The sequence below is a fragment of the Nansenia antarctica genome, assembly GCF_963989245.1.
Source record: "Nansenia antarctica genome assembly, chromosome: 3".
Classification (NCBI taxonomy): domain Eukaryota; kingdom Metazoa; phylum Chordata; class Actinopteri; order Argentiniformes; family Microstomatidae; genus Nansenia; species Nansenia antarctica.
The window spans coordinates 25,414,004-25,437,749 of NC_137688.1; the positions used below are offsets into that span (position 1 = coordinate 25,414,004).

At 41.9% G+C, this 23,746-nt stretch overlaps 1 protein-coding gene and 1 long non-coding RNA gene across 4 annotated transcripts; both read left to right on the top strand.

Annotated features, from left to right (window-relative positions):
• Nucleotides 1–5,045: 5,045 nt before the first annotated feature.
• On the top strand, nt 5,046–6,390 carry LOC308153603. The gene is made up of 3 exons (XR_013937376.1): nt 5,046–5,084; nt 5,627–5,777; nt 6,321–6,390. It is a non-coding gene; the product is annotated as an uncharacterized lncRNA (long non-coding RNA).
• A 1,045-nt stretch (nt 6,391–7,435) lies between these two features.
• On the top strand, nt 7,436–8,703 carry LOC308152059 (uncharacterized protein). 3 transcript variants are annotated; one of them, XR_013937323.1, is made up of 6 exons: nt 7,436–7,475; nt 7,559–7,623; nt 7,745–7,862; nt 8,070–8,138; nt 8,232–8,311; nt 8,573–8,703. XR_013937323.1 is itself a non-coding variant. In XM_080524966.1 (5 exons), exons 1-5 carry the CDS (start codon nt 7,449–7,451, stop codon nt 8,259–8,261), a joined length of 309 nt encoding a protein of 102 aa, XP_080381092.1. In that variant the 5' UTR covers nt 7,436–7,448; the 3' UTR covers nt 8,262–8,696. The 3 variants fall into 3 exon arrangements, 2 of the variants coding, with proteins under 2 accessions (XP_080381092.1, XP_080381093.1); XM_080524966.1 differs by having other exon boundaries at nt 8,232–8,696; XM_080524967.1 differs by lacking the exon at nt 8,232–8,311 and having other exon boundaries at nt 8,573–8,696.
• Nucleotides 8,704–23,746: the final 15,043 nt, after the last annotated feature.

Here is a 23,746-nt window from a genome sequence, read left to right on the forward strand (position 1 = left end):
AACAACATTGTATATTAAATCAATAGTTGGGCCAGGAGAAAGTTGAGTGCATTGTTTAGAGTTGTTTGTGTGGGGTAATCTGGGATACAAGCAATAACAAACTGTGCCACTTCTTTGAAAACAGCTGAGGGACGGGGCTATACAGTGTGTGTTTACATGGTTGCATTGTTTACAAACAACAGTAAAACAAGCTTAAATTGGACATCCTGATGGGGTCAGACTAAGGTGATGAGGAAGTCATTCTTCATGAATCAATGGCTCTTTATCATTCATTTAAAAGTCCCAACTTACTTGCTAACTTGATGATGAACAAAAATGATGGGAGTGTCAGGATTTCAAAATGAATGTTAAAAATTGCATGGCCAAATCACTTGAATTAAAAAAACTATGTTTTTTCATTGAGTCAAAACTCAGCAGCTCGCCTGCTCTCAAACACCCGGTCCCGTGACCACATCACTCCTGTCCTCCACTCTCTCCACTGGCTCCCCATCAAAGAACATATCCAATTCAAGTGCTCATCCTCACATACAAAGCCCTCCATAGCCTGGCCCCCCCTTACCTGACTGACCTCCTTCTCCCCCACCGCCCTACCCGTACCCTCCGATCCTCATCCATTGTTCCCCTCACTGTCCCACCCTCAAAACTCAAAGGCTTCGGTCACCGTGCCTTTTCACGAGCTGCACCCCGCCTCTGGCACTCTCTCCCTCAACCACTCAGAGACTCACCCTCACTCCTCACCTTTAAATCCCACCTCAAAACCTACCTGTTCTCCCATGCATACAAGTTACAACCTCCCTTACCCCTACCCATCTCCCCTAACCCTACCCCCCCCCCACCCCCCCCCCCCTCCCCGTTCGTTAACTCTGTGTTCTATGTGTCCATGTTATCTGTTGCTTGTTGTTTCTGTGTTTTCCGTTTCTCCCATATTGTCAGCGTCTTTGAGCCTCGGAAAAGCACTATATCAATTTAATAAATTATTATTATTATTATGTTCACGTCTATTGTTAGCGATGGCTAAAATGAGCTGATGTTTGTAGTGGCTATTTAAACAACTGAAACATCTGAACTATGGAATACAATTTCCCCTGGCCCATAGACTACCAGCAGGGTAAGGAACCATCCAGCTATAACATAGGTGTAACATAGTGAGCTATCCCAGTAATTCCTTTGTCGGTAGACAGCAATGGATTACTTACAGCACGACCACACAAGTATAGAACTCTTTCTCTTGGAGTAAAACAATAGTGGTTTGGGTGGGCGTTGAGGCGATTGCCCTTTGCCTCATTATTAGCACCTACAAACTGACATAGCATGTGGTCATTCTACCACAGAACAAATGTCACCATAGCAAAAATGCTGTTTGAAAACATTTCATTTGGATGATATCAAACACTCTAAAAAGGTTGTTCTATACTACGAAGAGGAAACCAGACTCGTACCCTGCTGTGTGTATCCCTCTCTCCCCCCCCCCCCATCACTGCGTCACTCAGTGTAGCCTCATTTCCTCTTGTGTAAATGGCGTGTGCTACTGGCTGATTCAGCACAAAGCCTTATCTCTACAATAGCTCTCGTCTTATCCTCCCCGGCCCCCCGTGGAGTCATTGTCAGGCTGCAGGTTTGTCATACGATACGACACACCGCACAGGCGCCCGCCGCTCAGCATGGCTCGCGACGCTAGCGACGCTAGCAGTCCCCAGGTGCATCGTGCCACGACAGTGCTGCAGAGAGAACACTCCTCTGGTAGGGAAGGGACATATGAACCCACCACCAGTGATGATTTTTATCTAGCAGAAGAACAGTTTATTAAAAAACCTGACCTTGGCCAGGGGGGAAACTAGGATTGGAGTGTGATTTTTTGAACAAAGAGGAGGGATGATGTTATGTCGTTGAAATGAGGCCTCCCCTCCCTCTCTCTCTCTCTCTCTCTCTCCCTCTCTCTCTCTCTCTCCCTCTCTCTCTCCATCTCTCTCTCTCTCTCTCTCTCACACCAAAAAATGCACCTCCCCTGCATAATTGGCCTCTTTAACAAAAGGAAGGGCTGATGCGACAGTCTGTCACCAGGATCCTCTCTGGCAGAATGTAAACACATGTGAGGTTGACTCATCTCAGCGTCAGCTGTGGGGAGAGAGACACACAGTGCTGCAGGGACCAGGAAGCACACACCCCCTCTGTCAGAGAGAGATGCTGATCAAAGGATCCCACAGACAATTGTGAGGATAAGGATAATCCTGAAAACTGTGACTTGGTAAATTATATCCACTGTACTGAGACAACATAGCCGTCAACAAGAGCTTTGATTGTTGCGGAATAAAATTAAACAGAGAGAGAAACAGAGAGTGGATCTTTTTTTCATCTGTTTTATTTTTTTTAATACACTTTACAATGGTGTAATGCCACCAACGTATCAGGAGAAGATGTAGATAACTATCATACCGAGATCCTTCTCCTCCGAAGACACTTGGCTCTATAATTCAATCCCCAAGACACAATAGAGAGCAGACATTGTAAGTAAGTAAGTAAGTAAAGCTTTATTTATATAGCACCTTTCATACAATAAATGCAGCTCAAAGTGCTTTACAACAGGAATGAGAACATAAAGTGAATATAAAAACATATACATGCATAGAATGAATATAAAAGCAGGGGAAAACAGTCAAAAGAAAAGGTAAAGATCTAACTTTCCCTATCCCTTTCATCTCCCTACCTTACACAGTCTTTCTGTACTTCCCACTGGCTCTCCACCAGCACCACCATTGATTGATTGATAGATTTTTATTTGGGTAAATAGTACAGACAGTACATCCCAGAGGATAGCAAGTAAAGGTGTACTGAAACACTTGTTTCCAACGTGGTCCTCGTCGGTAGACAAAGAACAACAAAGACAAGAACATACAAAAAACAATACCAGAAACATACAAAGAGCATACAAGACCCAAGAACATTCGAGATGTTTGTCAGATGTTTGTCATTCCTTACACAAAAGTGCTGCGTATCAGTGTGTGTATGTGTATGAGTAGGAGTGTGTATGACTATTCGTGTGAGTGTAAGCTTGTAAAGCTAGGTGTACGCAGGTTTGAAATAAAACAAGAATCTTTCATAACGCGTAGCGTTAGGTCAGTCAGGGCACTCAGGGCAACTGGCTCACACGTCTACAAAAAATATTCCTCACATGTTCAACGGACAGAGAAGCAGCCAGTGTATGTTTCCTCCATCTGTGGTTGCACCGGCTATGCTAGTTTTGTCCCAACCACCACCCCCAGCTTCCACTCATTCGATCGCTCTGTATTAGATTAGATTAGATGAGATTAGATTCAACTTTATTGTCATTGCAGTCATTGTCATTGAGTACAAGTACCAGACAACGAAATGCAGTATGTAGCCTACGGTACCTATGGGGGCTTTGATAAGTCATGGACTCTCTGGCTTATTGCATGCTTGTATGTTGTGGTCGTTTTACTATACAGAGTGGAGCCATCCAATTATGCAAAGCAAAATGTATTACCATTTTCATGCAATAAATGGTTAAACTGATGTGAGTGTCCTGACTGTATTACAATAATAGCATCACATACATTTAATGTAGGGAGGCAGGAGCCAAGGAGCATAAGGGGGGATCGCTCACAGGCCTGTCTTGCAAGGCTAGACTATGATGTGCAGGGATCTGGCAACCTGGGCAATGAATTTGGCAACCCACGTTCCATTACATTTCATTTACATTTTTGGCATTTAGCAGACGCCTTATTCCAAAGCGACGTATAATCGATACATATGACTAAGCAAGTGAATCATCAATTCACAGAGAACGAAGAGTAATTCGAGCAGGAAGATTAATCTAGCTCAGGCCAGGGGCCATTGGCAATCGTCGTAATAGAAGAAGAAAGAAATATGATGTATATTTAGATTTTGTTGTTGTTGTTGTTTTCAGTTGGTTACTCAGAAATATCACTACAAATGTTAGGTTACCCTCAATATACACACTGTGATATATATATATATATACACACACCGCTCCTAATAGTAGGTTTACAGCAAAATACTACATCACTCCGATAGGTAAACAGCATCTTAGGTAGTAGATTCACAGCACACATGCTTCTAAGGAGCTACACAAAGGCTACTGCTGGGGGGAAACCAATATATCTATAAAAACTAACTAACTTATTTTTTTCATAACTAATGTTAGAATGCAGAATTGAAACTTTAGTTCCAACTCGGGGCCCAGCCCTCATCGGCACCCACCTTTTCCACGGCTGGCCGACAAAACTGTCCACTCAGCAGCTGGAGAGGCTCATGGGTAATCCTGGACTAGTGTCTATGATGCAGGTTCAGAGAGGCTCATGGGTAATCTTGGACTAGTGTCTATGATGCAGGTTCAGAGAGGCTCATGGGTAATCCTGGACTAGTGTCTATGACTATAGTATCCATCTGCGCGCAACAAATCCAACACCCGGAAATGTGTTGGGCCACGTCATCGTAAGCGCGTCGGTAAAAGAAACCGCGAGAATCCGCGAGATTTTGAAGGATCTGATAGTTCGCTAGAAGAAGAATTACAAGTACAATGGCAAATGCAGCTCAGGTGAGAATTTCGAAATATTATTAATGAACATGTTATAGTTTTCATATATGTATTTATTATTTAGGTTGTTGCATGTGTTACGCATTTGGCCTATAGTATCCATCTGCGCGCAACAAATCCAACACCCGGAAATGTGTTGGGCCACGTCATCGTAAGCGCGTCGGTAAAAGAAACCGCGAGAATCCGCGAGATTTTGAAGGATCTGATAGTTCGCTAGAAGAAGAATTACAAGTACAATGGCAAATGCAGCTCAGGTGAGAATTTCGAAATATTATTAATGAACATGTTATAGTTTTCATATATGTATTTATTATTTAGGTTGTTGCATGTGTTACGCATTTGGCCTATAGTATCCATCTGCGCGCAACAAATCCAACACCCGGAAATGTGTTGGGCCACGTCATCGTAAGCGCGTCGGTAAAAGAAACCGCGAGAATCCGCGAGATTTTGAAGGATCTGATAGTTCGCTAGAAGAAGAATTACAAGTACAATGGCAAATGCAGCTCAGGTGAGAATTTCGAAATATTATTAATGAACATGTTATAGTTTTCATATATGTATTTATTATTTAGGTTGTTGCATGTGTTACGCATTTGGCTGTAGTTTTGTTCATCTAATTGGGTAATTCTATGTGGTTTAGCGTTATCAGATATGAGATTAGATTCAACTTTATTGTCATTGCTGAGTACAAGTACCAACAACAAAATGCAGTTATGCATATAACCAGAAGTGCAAATAGTGACAAAACAAAGATAAACATGTACAGCCGGCAGGGCTAAAAAACGCTGCGCTCAGGTGGGGGGAAGGGAATGACTTTCACGTGGTAATTATTACAACTAACACTAAGTTAAAGATGAACTATATGCTATTTTCGAACTTTGGTAGTGTGTTCACTGTTGTATGTAGGTTGCACATATAATATTTTGAGCTCAGGTCACATATTTTCAAGCAAGATGAATTAAAGGAATGAAATATTCAATTTAAAGGAAATGAAAGTTATTTGGAGTCACATTCGATACATTCACCTAATTATATTTTATTCTTCCATAGACCAACATGATGTTTCCAGATGGACAATATCCTGCGCTTAAGAGATTGGACTTGGACACATTCCAGTGTCCATGTTGTCACAAGGCAGGGAAGTACCCTGCTCTTCTATCTCATATGCAGTTCCACCATAGTTCTGCTGTGAAATATGGAGGTAAGTCCACCTATATATTATCATGTCATCATTTGAATTTTAAATGGTGTTAATGTGTTATTTCTGTGCCCCAGCACATCCTTGGTGTAAATTAGTTTTAGATCAGACATTGTGGGCTCATTTGATGTTTGTGTGAGCTTTCACATTCCACATTAGATTTATATTACGGTTCTGACCTGTTAGCAACGCTGAATTAATTACCTAATGTGGGTTTAATTATTAATTCAAATGCAAAAGTTCAAGTTATAGGCATGGACCCTATGTTATCGAATTTTTATTTAATAAAAGTTTGGGCATTTAGCAGACGCCTTTTTCCAAAGCGACTTTTAATCAATACATTTGACTAAGCAAGTGAATCATCAATTCACCAGTCGTAGCAGGAAGAGTAATCTACCTCAGACCAGGGGTCTATTATTGTTAGTGACATGATTATGTATTGTTCTCACAAACACCTTTTTTCAAATTATGTATTTACAAAAATACAACTTATTGGTATGTTTCTAGTAGGCCTATCTTCTAAATCACTTTCTTTATTTCTTTTAGGATATGCTTTTTATAAATGCCACTGTGACTGTGTGACCAACAGCCATTATCACTGTGGCTTTTGCCCCCGAGTCATTATGCGTAAGGAGTATTTTCTTAATCACTTAAAAAAGTGTTGCACTCAACTCCCAGCTGCTGTGGGGACGACGGCTCCAGCAACTACGTCTCAGACAGCCCCCCAGATATCGAGGTCAAGGTACCAATCAACAACATAACTTAGTACTCAACAAGAAGAACGTCAAGAAGCACATCGAAAGGTACCACTCATCAAATCCATTAGACATTACAGCAAATCACCATCTACAATCATTCTGCATAGATAACAAAAAGGGAATGTTTGCTGTTTCCAAGACCTTTAGGGGTCCTGTGCACTGGATTCATGTCCAAAAATGTTCCTGGGGTAATAACCAGGTAACCTGTGAATTAGAGACATGCAGCAAGGCATATGACTATGCACGTCGAAGTAGCCTATCGGGTTTTGACTGCAACCATGTTCGGTCCTTGGTGTACTGTCCTGTGAACACCAAGTCAGCCATTGATCTTGATGAAGGGATTCTCTCAGAAATGGTCCTGAACAAATGGTTTAGCAAGGACACAGAGAGTGTGTGTCTGAGAAGGAAGCTGGCTGCTGGTGAAGAAGCTGCACCACTCAGTGTTGAGGTGAACCCTGGCCAAGAACAGGGACGCATTTTCTTTTCAGTGTTGGAACCACACATCTCCTCCTATTCAAGATTGGGGAGGGTCATGGTCCACTATGAACATTCCATAAACTACTGTTGTTGGTGTCTTCATGATAATGGTGAGTTATGGTAATGCCACCAAGTGATATGGCACACTTGATTGTTCCTTAAAACCATCAAAAAAATGTGTAAATGTATGTAACAATGACTGACCACCACTTAGTCCTGACCAACATTCTGTTTGTGCATTTGCAAATAAAAAGGTGTGCAATAAAAGGTATTAAGGAACATTCATGTGTGCAGACCTCTCATATCACTTTCCTATGGAGTTATCAGCCATGTACATTTCATTGGATGTGTGTGACTACCTTCTCACTGAGTTATAAGCTGTCACATGGTAATCTTGTCTTTGTGTCTTTTCTCATTACAGTATGCCTGGTATTTCGCCATGGAGGCTACCTTTGACTTCAGCATTGTAAGTATTAAGAAAACAAGAACCCATTATATCAATATGCTATAAGACTTTGAATGCAAATTGAGTAACTGCTCTTTCTTTAGGATGACATGTCTCTCCTGAGAAGGTGGTGGTGTATTGTCCTGGTGGAAAACATTGGGCTGGAAGGGTATGCTGCAGTGCTACAAAAATAATAATTGTATTTGTACATTTATTATCAAGAGGACTTTGGGGTAACACCTGGCCCTACAATTCAACCTTCCGGTGAAGATAATGTGTGTTAATTTCAGATATGGAAGGAAGTTTGCTCACTTTAGTGAGGAAGGCAGAGCGACCCTTCACGACAGTGTCCCACCTGTATTCAGGACCTATTCAAGTGTTAAAAGGAGTCATGCAAGCAACACCATGGTCAGTGCATCTCTCACTAAGTATCTATGACCGTGTGCCTGTTTCTGAATGGGCTACTGCTCCTAAAACACATACTCCATGCAACTTTATGGCACATGCAATATGTTTAGTGGTACTGTGTCATTCTGAATCCAGCCTGGATCTCTTTTTGAAGTAGTTAACCCTTTCATGTAAAACATACTGGCAATAATGGTGGACTCTGTACAGATGCCACTGGACACTGACGAGGACCACACGTACTTCAAGAGGCCTTACAGCTTTCCTCCTAAAGAATTGGTTAGTGTGAATGAAGTTTATTGCATACAAACATACTATCCACCATTCACAGCTGTACACATAGTCATGCTTATGTGTGTATCCTGTTACCAGGGACAAAGATGTCAGAAGCCTGGAAAGTGAAACCACACTTTATATCAGGACACTTGAGGTAGAATGATCAAGGAAAGAAAGTGAGTGACTCATTCAGTACTTAACTGCACCTTTTCATTGTAACATGGTTAAGCACTGTATTATTATTTTAGGAAAGGGCTCAACAAGTTCAACACCAACGAAGAGTGACCAATGACTTGTTAGTGCATTGCATTTGCAATGCATTTTGGAAACATGAGGAGAGTGCTAATACAAATTCCATGACAGTTTGCAACCACTGATGAATGTGAGTTTCTTAAATTAATTATTAATCACTTCTTTATAACATTTTGTCTCAACAGTGAGAAGCAGCTGTCTCACCATTATATGGTCGAAAATGTGAGAAGAAAAGGAAGCTGAAAGACCATAGAGACAATGTTGAAAGAGCACTTGTGCTAAAGTGCAATCAGCAATGATGTCTTGATTGAAGCGCATTGAGTCGTATCTTGTGAGATGCGCTATACAAATAAAGCTTGAATTGATTTGATCGCTTGTACACTTTTTTTGGGCATTTGTGTTGCAACACACCTGTACATTCTGCACTCTACCCTGTTAGGCCCTTATTTTACTCTAGACAGAAGGGTTGTAACACTTGTTATTAATTCCATTTGGTATACCTCATAAACTTTCTTGCATTTCTGGTGTTTGCATTTTACATATTCTAAATATATGCTATCTACATGTCGCACTGGATGGGGTTATTGCTGTTGACTCATCAGAAAGTAAAGACTAATTCACAGAGTGTATGAAGATTCCAGTAAGGGTTTTGTGAAGGAGCCCTAGTGCTGTTGACATCAGAAATAGAATGTTTTATTTAGCTCATCAGTGTGCACTCAGCACCATGGACACCTCCAGCCCAGCACCTTGCACCACGGTTCCTGCCCTGCTCCATGGATTACAACGATGATCGCCTGACCCTTGCCTGACTCCACCAAGTCCTTTGCCTGACCCCTCAAACCTGTTTGACCTAATAAAGTCCCTCACCTGGGGTCATTGACATTCTTTTATTTATATACAGTTAGGTCTGGAAGTATTTGGACAGTGACACAATTTCCATAATTTTGTCTCTGTATGCCACCACAAAGGATTTGAAATGAAACAATCCAGATGTAATTGAAGTGCATTTTACAGCCTAAGGATGGCCTGTTTCAGTTGCATTGAGAGCTCTGTTGACTGCATGTTGTGCGTATACAGCAACAGCCTCCAAATGCAAATGCCACACTTGGAATCAACTCAGACCTTTTACCTGCTTAATTGATAAAGAAATAATGAAGGAATAAATAGCCCACACTGGCCCATGAAACAGCTTTTGAGTCAATTGTCTAATTACTTTTGGTTATTATACATAAGAGCTATAATTCATAAACCCTTCCTTCAATTTGGATGTGAATACCCTTAACCTAAAGCTGAGAGTCTGCACTTTAAGCCCAGTAAATTCTGTTGGAAATCTCATATAAGATACGTTAGATCCAAAGTATCAAGGAGTATTGCAGTATTGTGCAGGGCAAAACATATTCTGGAACAGAGGATGTTGTATACTCTATATTGTTGTCTTGTCTTACCCTATTTGAGTTACTGTGTGGAGATATGGGGAAATGAATATAAAAGCACTTTAAACCCATTGATTACACTACAGAAAAAAGCTATGAGGATTTTGATTGATTGATTGAAAACTTTATTAGAAGATTTGCAGAAGTAGGTACATGAAAGTACATATTACATACAAGGTCAACTAACAGGATAAAAACCCAAGAAAGCCACTGGCTTATTTCAATTGGGGTCCTTGATTCTCAATTCATCGTTACATGTAAGACCGACAAAACAAACTAGTACTATCTACAAGATAATACAGACAAATAACTATTACTATCTACAAGATAAAAATACATCCATCATGGGAAGAACAATACAACAAAACATCAGGTATGTACAGCGGGTAGGGCAGGTGGGGACATACACCACAGGTGGGGGCGGGGGACAAAACACAAAGTATGTACAGTGGGTAGTTCGGGTCTTTTAATCTGATTTTTGATTTAGAGGGTCCAGTTACGGATTGCAGCCTCCTGTAAATGTTTTTTGAGAGTGGTTTTGAAGGTGGGCAGTGTTTTGCACTCCTTTAAGATTATAGGAAGGGCGTTCCACATTTTTACTGCAGTACAGATTGTACATGAGGTCGGATATCGTGATCACACTAATAACTTGTTCCTAATGTCAAAAATATGAAGAAAATATGAAGGAAAGCAGAAATATTGCTCTATTGCTCTATTTAAAAAAAGGTTTAAATTATTTTTAATGAAAAAGTATTAGAACGGATGATACTGAAATATATGTATTAATTAATTGGATTATATAATGTAAGCATAATTGTTAAGTATAAACAGGGGTAGGACAGGCTTCTTCCTACTCCTTTTCGAACAATTGATAGGACTGTACTCTACATATTAGTTTTTTTCCGTAGTTTTCACCGTAGTAAGGCCGTAGTAAGGCGATTCATGGTTTACTCCTAGTGTATCCATCTGCGCTGCGCGCATCAAATCCATCACCCGGAAATGTGATGTACCATACGTCATCATACCGCGCCTGCATATTTGCATAACACATTTCCGGGTGTTGGATTTGTTGCGCGCAGATGGACCCTACTCGTCTATGATGCAGGTTCAGAGAGGCTCATGGGTAATCCTGGACTAGTGTCTATGATGCAGGTTCAGAGAGGCTCATGGGTAATCCTGGACTAGTGTCTATGATGCAGGTTCAGAGAGGCTCATGGGTAATCCTGGACTAGTGTCTATGACATAGGTTGGGTGGACCCCTCCGGCCTTCTCCACATCCGTCAGGATGCAGCCTCACCAGAGCTAGGAGAGGCAGCAGAACACTGGGCTGAGGGTGAATATCTTTTGTAATAAACAGCCCACTCACGCAAATCATTTCTGCGAGTGGGTCTAGTTAGACAGCAAAATGCACTCTGCCGGTGATCGGATTCGGCAGGGGTCATCACAGGGCAATTGTCTAGCGTTGGAAGTGGAGTGGCACAGAGAGAGAGCAGACAACAGAAACTCTGATCAGTGGGGAAATCACATTTAATAGGAACACGCTCACACTAGTTTGGCAGGTAGGAAACGACCATCCCTTCCAGCAGAGCCAGCGAGCAGTGTGTTGTCCCATGTCTGCCGTGCCGTACGTGGAGTCAGGACCGGTAGTCAGGTTTCCTCTGCCCCGGGCCGGCCTCCTCCGTACTACATAGCTTGCCTATTGTAGAAAGGTGACTCACCTGGCCTGCTGCAATTATGAAATAATTGAAAAAAATGATTGCAATGACTGTTTAATCAGTGGCATTCAGGGAACGAGACCCCTTGAAAGATTTTCTTTAATTATGTTATTTTTTGGGGGGGGGGAAAGTGCTTTCTAAAAATGGAATATCCTACCCGACATTCGGTTTGCGTATGTTAATATTAGGGAGGATGTTGTTGTTTGGAACAACATCTGAACAAAAGTTCGCCGCGATGGCTAAAGGTGGCAGATTTCCGACAACATTATGCTCTACTCCCACACACACAAAATCTATTTTCGCCATACATACTGTTCAATTATGAATGAATATGCAACAGTGACAGTCACAACAAACTTCACAGAGAATCATTAGAGAATAAAACATTCTGTGGTTCTGTGTGGCAATATTTACCAGTTTTGCAGACATGTTTTGACAGAGGAGAAGTGTGCTACAGAGGAGGAGAGGCCAAGCGCGTACCAAGTACGACCCTGGGTGACGGTACCCAGGGTTGGATTCAAATCCACATCAACTCAGACAATAATTCAGTCTTGAAGACTGAAGTGTTACGGATGGGGCTCGCACTCCCCTAGGTATCTCCCTCCGGAGATCCACCGTGCCACCTCATCAAGAACTTCATCACCTGCACCTGTGTGTAATTATCACCTGCACCTGTGTGTAATTGTCACTGACGCTTTATGTACCCTCACTTCCCTTCACTCCCAGGGTAGTCTTCACCGTCTGTTGTCCGCTTCGTGAATGTAATGGCGCTTTTCCATTGACCAGCCCGGTACGGCTCGGCACGGCACGGCACGCATTTGTATCCTACCCGTGCCGTACTTTCAGAAACGTTCAGCTTCTCCATTATACACAACAGACCTGGAGCGAGTCGAGACAGGAGTAGGAGGAGTTACGTGTCATAAGAGCACTTCACTTTAATAAGTGCTGCTATACAGATCAACGGGGGGAAATGCGATAAGAATTATGTCAAAATGCAGCACCATTATGCACAGATCAGCCTTAAAACATGTAACGTTACGTGCCGCTTTCAGTTCTAGTAGTTGCTGTTTGAATATACAGTACTGTTTTGGAGACTGTGAGTCCGCGTTTGCATGCACATCCTTAAGTAAAGATTATTTTGTTTGGTGCCGCTACCTACTTGTCTGCCTCTCCTTATCTGCAGCACACCTGGGCCCTAACCTAACCGTTACACTGATATGCTAAACAAAAGAAAAAAGGCAGATGTTCAAGTAATTAATCAAATTTCATTCACCGTCATGAATTGACTGTCTGGAATTGACATCTTGACCCAAATCTGAGGGTGACGCATTTCCTCTGATCTCTCACTCTCCCCTCCTCTTCTCTTCTCTCCTCCTCCTTTCTCATCCTCCTCACCCTCTCTAATTTTTCCTCATCCTCATGTCCTCCTCCTCCTCCTCTCCACTCTTCCTCTTTTCTCTCTCTTCAGGAGACTTGCACTGCTCTGGTCACAAATATACACTGCTAAATAAACTGTGTTAGTTAAATATTAAATCAACTTTATTGAGGCATCATTTCAGTTAGCAAGAGCTTTAATTGTGTAATGAAATTAAGTGTGAAAAGTGTGAGTTGTTTTGTGTGAGTTGTTTTGATTTGGCATACTGTACAAATCAACTTTATTTTTAATAGATGCATCTAGTATAAATGCAATAGATCACAACAAACCTCACAGATAATCCTAAGAAAATTAATAAACGTTTCCTCTTCTGCCACACGGTGTTCCACTCCTCCTCTGTATACTGAACATCAACGTTCTCTTCACTTGGAGGGCTGGATCACCATGGTGACCATTAGTCTCATCATAACCACCTACACTAGTCTATGATTACTCCTACACACACATAATAACCATCTACACTAGTCTATGATTACTTTTTTATTGGGAGCGTTTTGTTGTTACTCTTTCACATGGAGTCACCTAGAGTACTGGGGCTGAAGTTTCCATTATGCCAATATTGCCATCTGTTGGATCTGTGTGTTTACACACAATGACATATTTTATCTGGTGTGCTTTTCATCCTTCCCATAATTGCTTGCAAGTTATCAGACAGATCAGTGTGAATGGGCTGTAGCTATAGGACAATGCCCAGATGTGAAAGTGAACACCCACTCTGAGAGCTACATTCAGGGCCGGGCGGCTTTGTTGTGAGATGCTCTGTGTACTGTTCCAAGCCAAAGGTTTGAGTGGACTCTACCATCTTCCCTTCATCATTTCCATTGGTGTATACCAGTATGTTATGTATCAATGACATTGTCATTGAGGCAACCTGAAACATTCCATACACCACCTGCAGAAGAGACATTGGTTCAAATTCCTAATGTGTTCTAAGTCATCTAACAATATGGGGACAATAGAGGGACAGAGTCATTTAGGGTTAAGTGCCTTACTCACTACCCACTCAACAAGTCACCGCTACCCTTGAGCATGAATACCATTTCTACACATCATTTACATCCAATGCTCTCTACACCTACATGCTGTGTATATTTCAGAATTAAATGGCATTCGCCCACAAAGGCACTAACAAATTTGAGAACTAATTGGCACGAATTGGGACTGAGTGTTACCCTTGAAAACCTGGAATCTTGCTCGATACTCTGGAGGCCCTAATGAGGTTTGTGCAAGGCTGACTAAGTGTTGTCATATATTTTATTATTAGGTTATAATAAGTACTTGTGTGGGAAGAAACACTTTGAAGCCATTAGTTATTCTGTTGTAGGTGATCTTTGCCAGGAAAGATGTTTACCATAGCCCCCGCAAATTATAACAAGCTTTCCCGCTGTAAGTCAGAGGGATGTAAGAAAGCCTAGGTACTTATAAACCAGCTACCAACTATTACCTGGGCACTTCCATTAGACTACCCAAAGCAAGACACTAGAGCAGTCATACAATCTGTGTGTTGGGAAACAGGGTGACGTTTCTACTTGTGTCTTCCTCAGAGTCAGCAGCAGAACAAAGGGAAATGGTGGTATACTGTATGTATATATATATATATATCCTACACCCACATAATTGGATAATTGACAGTCTTTTTCAAAGAACATTTATACATTTGAGGGAGGAGACAGAGCCCTGGTTTGCTTCAGCATAGTGACGTGCCATAGCATAATCCAGATTGTTATTGCGTATGGCGGTTGTCTGCTCTCCAATTCTCCATCCCCTGAATGGAACCAAATATGAGATAAAAAAGAAAGAATCAATTGCAATTCCAACCATGTCATTTACATGCTGAAGTGCCCGTGTGGTCTAGTCTACATGGTCTATACAGACCAAGTGAGTGTGAGAGCACAAAACCGCCATACGCAATAAAAAAAATATATATATCATTTATCCAAAATATATTCATATTCACAAATATTGACATGTTCTGGATATTTATTCCCACAGTACCTAAACAGAGTAGACTACGGATCATTACTACAGGAGACAGGAGAGGCTGGGCTGGTCATTTACTCCACCAGAAGCAGCTGCATTAAGAGTGTATATCCAAAAGGCTTCTCTGCGTAGTAGTGTGTTGATCATTGTAAGAGTCTCTAGGCACAGAGGGAGGTCGACACAGAGGAACGGTGTATGGAACACGTATTTATTTAGGTGTACAGCCCCGCAACGCCACCGTCTCTCTCTCGCTCTCTCTCTCGCTCGCTCTCTCGCTTTCTCATAATCAGCCCGTCATCCATCCTCCACCACAGTCTGGCTCCCTCTGCAGGCCAGAATGCGCCATGCTCCCCACAATCATGTCGCCTCCCCTTGGGGATGGCTTAACCTTTTCTATGCCTATAAATCTGAGGGAGGAGACAGAGACGTGGTTTGCTTCAGCATAGTGACGCGCCATAGCATAATCCCGCTATGGGATTTTATTTTGTGTGTCGGTTTTGTGCTCTCCGATTCTCACTTTGAACTTCTCACTTGTTCACTCGCTGAACACTTTGTTAGGAACACTATACTAATACTGGGTAGGGCCTCCCTTTGCTCTTAAAACAGCCTCTATTCTTCGTGACATTGATTGCATAAGATGTTGGAACCATTCCTTGGAGATTCTGGTCCATGATGACATGATTGCATTACGCACGCAATTCCTCCAGATTTTTCAGGTGCACTTTCAAAAATGTGAATCTCCCGTTCTACCACATCACAAAGGTGTCCTATTGGATTCAGTTCCGGTGACTGGGAAGACCACTGAAGAACACTGAACTCATTGTCATGTTCATGCAACCAGTTTGAGACGACTTCTGCTTTGTGACACGGTGCGTTATCAGGCTGGAAGTAGCCATTAGTAGATTGGTTAGTAATTGGTATTAATGGGTCCAAAGTGTGCCAAGAAAACATTCCCCACATCATTACACCACCTGACTGAATGAGAAGGTATAGCCCACAGGTGTTCCTAATAAAGTGTCCGGTGAGTGTAGAGTGGCACTTGAGCTGGTAAAAAGAGAGCAGATTAAAAAAATGTCAGCACGTACTGAGAGGTATAGTGTGTTTTCCTCTAAAGTGCTGCTTTTCTTGGCAACATAATGCCCTGTCCTTGAGGTGCATTATTCCCATAAAAAACCTGTTTTACAGCAAGACGTGGAACATTTATATATTTATTTATTTAAATGAAGGCAGAGCAACCACTTTTCCGAGTCATTATTTATTCATTGTGCAAATGTTTTCCCTCTGTTGCCATGCAGAGGTTAGTCTCCGTGCTGAGCCGGTTCAGAGCACAACGATATCGAGGTCGTCATTTTATAAAACGGGGTGGTGAATACCAGCTTCTCCATGTCTTCCCTCCGTTCCCTCTCCAACCCTACAGGGGAGGCTGTTGGAGGTAGAAATTGGAGGACAGGCTCATTGTAATGCATTGAATTCCCCATTCCAGTGAGCTCGTTCTCCCCCTTCCTCCGATGTCTACCTCCACCAGCCTCCACTGCTTTGGCAACATTCCACCCCTGATATTATCACAGAGGAAGAGCCACATGTAATGTCATTATGAGTAAGGGTTTACTGATCAGGGTTTGTTGGTTGACAGTTGACCTGGAATCACTGGCTGCTTGTTAATATTACATCTCCGTCCTCCCTGTACGGATCACACGAAACATCAAATCAAATGAAACTTAATTTATATAGCACACAAGAGCTATAAGGCTGATAAGCACAGCATAGTAAAAGTGTTGTGTGCAGATAAAAAGTTAACTATATGCAGTATATTTTGCTGGGCTAACATTAACAAGCTGTTTAACATATTGTAATTAGCTTGCAGAAGCTGAACAGTAGCTTAATTTAGACATTTAAAAAACATTTCTAGGCAGTAGTGTTCGCCCGTGTTACTATAGATATGAAATCCCACCAACTCTTGAACCATTAACCATGTTAACTCCACTAATTAGCTGTAAACATGTGATTGTGTGTTTACCTTTAGATAATTGATGATTGTGTGTCTACCTTTTTTAACTTTAAGACTAGAAGATAAATGCCTGTGGAAGGAGCAGAATAACATGCCTTCAACCTCTTTGCTCTGTGAAGGGTTGTCGTGCTAGGTGTCCTCCAGATTCTATTGATCCTGTGGCTATGTTACTGGAACACAGTAGGTTGTGGTACTACTCTACAATATGATTAGGCATATGGAAAACATCCACACACGGCCACTCAGAGGTCAGTTGGAGATCGCTACAGTACAGAGAGTGTGTGTGTGGGTAGTGGTGATGGTGGTGGTGGGGGTGTTGGTGGTGGTGGTGGTGGTGGTGGTGGTGGTGGCGGCAGGCTCCTTGCCACATTTCCCACTAACTTTCAACTCTGCCAGGAAGGTCACTAGCGAGGTGTTTAGAACAATCTCCACAAATTGTTGAACTGAGGCTTGATAATCTCCTGGGGTTTAATGGATCCCAGGTCTGTTTACCAAGTGGGATCACCTCACAAAGTCATCTGGCAATCGTTTTTCCCCTCCTAACACAATAATAGAACTGGAATTGGCTTTTTGATCAATGACATCAGTGATTAAGTTGACATATTTAATAAGCACGACAACCTTGAGCCCACAAAATGCATCGGCATTGCAGTGTGTGTGTGTGTGTGTGTGTGTGTGTGTGTGTGTTTCGTGCGTGCGTGCGTGTGAGGGAGTACGTACTGTATATACTCCCAGGTAAAGTAAAATGGAATCCAATATAAAATGAATTCACTATACCATACGCTGAAAAGGATTATACCTCAAGCAACTATTTCAGTGTGTGTGCGTGTGCGTGTGCACATGCTCATGCATGTTTGTGTGTGTGTGTATTGTAGCAGTGATGAATATTGGTAAGTGTAAAATAACAACTGTATATAGGTATATATACAATGCGATCATTTGAAAATAGCACGGTGGAGGAGAGATGTGCTGTGCTCCGTGATGTGTGAGAGGAGCTGAGAGGCCTTAGGAGGCGATGTGGCTCGTTCCTAGAGGACGGGGGTACTAGACTCAGTAGCTAAAGGTTGATGCGAGGGTAATTATGTTTCCCCCCGGCCTACTCTGGGGCATTAATGGTTGAATAGATAGGAATGGACAAGGCTGGAGACTCAACCAGTCTCTGGAGTCCCGTGGAGTAAATCTCAACATGCATCTTGGGCTCGTATAAACACAGAGCTCTCTCTCTCTCTCTCCTCCACCCATGGTCGAGATGACAGCCCACTGGGAGACTCTCGATGCATTTATCTGCTGGCCAGGAATAGGATCCTCCCACACATACACACGCACGCACACGCACGCACACACAACACACACAGGCATGCGCGCACACACACACGCACGCACAACACACACACCCGCACACGCACGCACAACACACACACGCGCACACGCACGCACAACACACACACACGGACGCACACACACACTCACTCACTCACTATGGGTCTATGGGAAGACTCTACTACAGTGTAAGCAGTCTAGAAGGATATTTAGATTGTGTGAACAGCATGAGGTAGAGGAAACCAGAGAATCTGAAAACCCATTAACTCCATTACAAGATGTGCTAATAGTTAGAAAGTAATGGCTCAAAAGGTTCCCAGGCATCCAGATTCTCAGGCTGACACACATACTATAACACAAAGAGAGTGAAAGAGAGAAAGAGGGAGGGGGAGGAAAGAGCATTAAGTGCTTAATAAAGATAACTTATTTCTTGTTAAACTGCAATGCATCTCGGTTGCCATTTCCAAATTGAATCCCTTAGTGGTCGTTTAGGACAGGGATTTTTTTCCTTGCCATTTCTTTGTCATCTAAATGTTTCCACCGCAGCAATATCCATAATTCACTCTGATTTGCTTGGTCTCATTGTCTTTCCCATGTGATCTTTTTTTGTAGCCGGATTCCCCAAGTTCCACTAGGAGGACTAAGATTCACAAGTGAACAAAGAGAACACCATTACAGAAGTTGGCACAAAAAGGCCTCAAAGGCCTTGGCACAGAAGGCTGTACAAATTGGAGAAGCTACAAGGGCAAACTCATTAGCTTACCGGTTTCCCAATCAGAGCACTTTATATGGCAAGCGTGTCAGCCGGCTCTACTGATAAAAGGCATTTTGTAACACTTCAAAGCACACAGTATTTCTCTATGAACTTCAGCCTGAGCATCCAAAAAATCATCCAAAATGTTGTCAGAACAGAGATGTGTAGTTATATTTTTTGCCTGAAAAAATTGCCTGTCTCAGACCATATGCTTGTCCTGAACCTGCCTCCGAAACGCATGACATTCTCACTGCTATGTCTATTTCGGTGAGCGCATGAAATGCTGCATTATTATCCATGGGCACTACTGCTGTTTGCGGTGTATTTTTGTGTTACTGTGTACAGACTTTCATCCTTCCTGACACTTTTTGGAGTGCATCTACTCAAATTGATCTTGAGCTCTATCTCTGCCTGTCCAGTACAGAGATGAAAGGTTGAGGTATGATTTCCAAAGGGTATACAATCAGTTGTGGATTGTTGTATTTTTTTGAAAAACATGGATCAGGATCAAGTGTTTTTGGAACAGCTACAGTAGATGTCGTCTTATCTGTACCTTCGTTTGATGTTAGGGTATACAGACATACAGGCCGATACCTGCAGCAGCAGCCAGCCTTACTCTCAACATTGGGTTGACGTTAGGAGAGGGTTGTGCTATATAGCAATGTCAACAATTGCATTTGACAAATCTTCATACGAAACGTGTTCTTTGTAGTGCAAATGATGCCCCTGTAAACAATTTACTTTTGACTAATCACAGTGAAACACACTGTTGTTGTTCGACTCCACATTGCTCCTCTCTCCTGTCTTGACTTTGGAATAATAATGAATTCCTTAGTTTGTGATGTGATTGCAAAGTTGTGTTACTTACAGATGCATGTTCTTGTTTACATCCATTATAGTTTTTGCACGTAGTTTGCACGGTTCACCTATGGTTGTCACCTTTAGTCTGCTGTTATTATTAAGTCAGTGCATGTTCCTGATGTGCACCTGTTGCTAGTTTAAAGGCGTACGCATGCACACTTAAGACCTAACCTCTAATGTCACCAATCTGCTGCCGCTGACCTCTCTGGCGAGCTAGATCACCTGACTGCATATACATCTTAGAAGATCCTATTTCTGCAGTCAGGGATGTTGCTGTATGGTGTTACAGTGATTTACATAGACATTGCTGTTTGCCTATGTACATATCTAAATATTGTTTTTATACATACTGCCTTATTGAGATATGTCTATATATTTATTTAGACGTGTCCAGTAGGCTACATGTTTATTTAGACATGCTGCATTTGTTATTTTTAGTTGGTTGCATTTCTACATTGTTGTGTGTTTCTATTTACAGAACCATACCGGAAAGATAAACAAATGTGTGTGGCATTGTGGGAAATAAAAGTTAGTAAAGTTCTGCATTGATGAATAACACAAAATGTTACACATATAATATTTTACTGTTGACACACACACACACACACACACACACACACACACACACACATACATGCACACAAACAAACACACGACTATGTTATGTTAACATAACATTCACACAGTAGCTATAAGCAACGTGTTCTAGTTTTAATTGTCCCCTCAGGTATAAACGCCATATGGGAAATGTTGGGAGATGCACTGCAGTCATTCGTGAGTCTGTCAGTTCTTCTAAAAACATGATGTCTTCTGCGATGATGGTGAACATGAGCTAGTATCCTGTATTACCCTATTAGGGTTTGTGGTTCGGATACTGCACCATTCGTTTTCTGACAGCTTGTCTATTGCATCACCATCTTACCTTGAGAGAAGCTTCTCCTTGAGGCTCTGCTGCCATCTGGTGGAAGGAACTCAGACCTCATAGTAAACAAGGCTTGCTGTATCACTCTGAGGCAGATGAGATATTTTTCCAGTGGTGTCTTTGCGTCACAGTTGTGCATTGTTCTAGAGCATTTTTGTTCAAACTAAAAAGTTATTGACTTCCTAAAACTCTATGATCAGAGGTCTATGATCAACTCACAGTTCACTGATATACCAGGCCTGTATCAGGTGTTTAGTATTGATTTTACTGACAGCCTCGTCCTGAAAATACATTCCCAAAAATACTACAGTAGATGCAGCCTCACACAGTGTACAGTGGAAACAGCCAGTAGCCGCAGCTGTTTGGCTTCCCTAAAAAACACAAGAACACATATTACATAACGCAATTACAGTATGTTTAAACATTGATAGCAGCCGATTGTTCAGGCAACCAGCCAACTGAAATGAGTTTATGTAATCGGCAAAAATAAAATAGAAATACAAAATATGGGCAGCCACTTTAGGAGGAGTACTTAACACGCACAAACACACACACACACACACATGCACACATGAGCACACTCATCCACACATGAGCTCACACGCACACACGCGCACACACACACACACACACACACACACACACACACACACACAGAGTGTGAATGATCATTCTGTTCAAAGAGTGCGTGTTGTTGAAGTCATGTAGCTTCAGAAATGGGTATGCGATCATCAATATAGAGTGATCAAATTGCGCTGGTGAAAGGGCTTACAGTCAGTAACAATGAAATGATGTCACACTGGCATCAGAGGCGAAGGTGCTCTTGCTCTTAATCTGTTGAATTCAGTTTGAATGCAAGGGATGTTTAGGTTTGCTTAGGGTTTACTTTATGTAGAGGTTTTGCATAATACTTTTAGAAAAGTCTTTATTACCGGTATAATGAAAGGGCAATTTGAATATAGCTGAATATACAGTAGACATAGTCACCATATATACAGTTAATAAAGGTATAATATAATTCAAATAATCTCTTTATACAGGGATTGAATATGAGATGCTTTTATAGCACAAATCCAATATACAATCATAGGGTCCATGCAGGTATTTGTGTGATGAAAGAAAACCCAGTGCTATAATTCTGCCCCAAACATTACGACTTCCAACAGAATATTAATCAAGTTATTTTGGGATGTGCATATTACACTCTAGCCTTCAGTGTTTGTGTGACAAATTCATGGCAGTTGAATGAACACATGCATACTAGGATGTATTGAGTGTAAGTCACTATAGAGTCATATACACTAACATGTTTCCTGTTCTGTGGAGGACCCCAAAACTATCATTCTCGTCAGATGTCACATGGTTTTCGGGGGATAAAGGGTCAAGGTGATAAGTCAGTGCTTTGCCCTCTTATCAGCAACTCTGCTACATTCAGCTGCCCGGTGTGGCAGCAAATAATGATGTCACCTCACAGAGTGGATTCTGGTCAATCAAAGCATTTGACTTTACTTAGTCAACTCACATAGTTACACTGAAGCTCCAGGGAAATACAATACGACACGTTTCATGCTTCAAGAATGTGCGTCAGCATTTCATTCAATCGATACTCTGTTAACAGTTTTGATTGAATAATCTCCTCATGGCAAGTGACAAATCACCCCCCCTGGATGAGATCAAATGGTCTTTGCTGCCACCTAGTGGTAGGAGTGTTATCTCATCCACTCATACTGACGTAAGTAATACATGTATGTGCTGTAGCTAAAACCGTCCTACCCATCTAGCACAGTGTCTAGCTCCCTGCTCAAATACCTTTCCTTGCATCATGCCGTAATAATTGATGATCTAACATTATAAAATAAGTGTAAGCCAGGGTTCAAATCCACTGCTTTGCCCAATCCCGTCAGGGCAGATCAGTGATGACTTAAATTAACACAGGTGAAAGAAATTGTATTTCTTATTAAGTATTTAAACAACATGGTCTGGGTGAGAAATTCCTGTTACACAGATGTGTGTTACCTTCAGCCCTGTCTCTCTCTCTCTCTCTCTCTCTCTCTCTCTCTCTCTCTCTCTCTCTCTCTCTCTCTCTCTCTCTCTCTCTCTCTCTCTCTCTCTCTCTCTCTCTCTCTCCTCTTATTACCATACAGCCCTGACAGGGGAGGCTGGTGGAGGTAGAAATAGGAGGATGGGCTCATTATAATGCATGACATGGAATACAGAAAAGGATAAAACAGGTGATTTCTAGCCACGGCAGATGCGCTGTGTACGGGCCTGTCATGGGGAAATGACTTGCAGCCCAAACCGCTGTAAATTGTAGATAAGGCGCAGCCTCAGCTTGTGTCAGGTTTTATAACTCAGATTGATGGAAATTAAATAATGCCTGCCCTGACTGATTGACTCCCCTCAATGGATTTGAAGTAAAAGCGTCACACAGGAGCAGCGATCGTAAAGATCCTATGATAAGGACATGTGGGTTTGGTGGTGGTGGTGGTGGGGATTGGGAAATGACTGGGAATGTGAATTCGGGGGCGGCTGTGGCGCCTTGCATGGTAGCTTGCCGCCATTGGTGTGTGAATGTGTGTGTGAATGGGTGAATGAGAGGCCGTTGAGACATTGTTGGGCATAAGATTTTTGAGGAAGAAATGCGGTCAAGCAGTCATGGTTGGCTTGCTGTATACACGATCAGCCTCTCTTACATCTAGTATGTACTGTTCTTGGATTGCTAACTGGCTATGACAATAATATGTTATCCCTAGTAACTGTAGGTTATCACTAGTAACTGTAGGTTATCACTAGTAACTGAAGGTTATCACTAGTAACTGAAGGTTATCCCTAGTAACTGTAGGTTATCACTAGTAACTGAAGGTTATCACTAGTAACTGTAGGTTATCACTAGTAACTGAAGGTTATCACTAGTAACTGAAAAATATCACT

What these genes read in the sequence shown, in the direction of transcription:
- LOC308152059 (XM_080524966.1), top strand. Translation starts at nt 7,449, where the DNA reads ATGGAGGCTACCTTTGACTTCAGCATT. An exon ending in GAAAACATTGGGCTGGAAGG is followed by an intron (nt 7,624 to 7,744) that starts GTATGCTGCAGT and finishes TGTTAATTTCAG; the next exon opens with ATATGGAAGGAAGTTTGCTC. An exon ending in GCTTTCCTCCTAAAGAATTG is followed by an intron (nt 8,139 to 8,231) that starts GTTAGTGTGAAT and finishes TCCTGTTACCAG; the next exon opens with GGACAAAGATGTCAGAAGCC.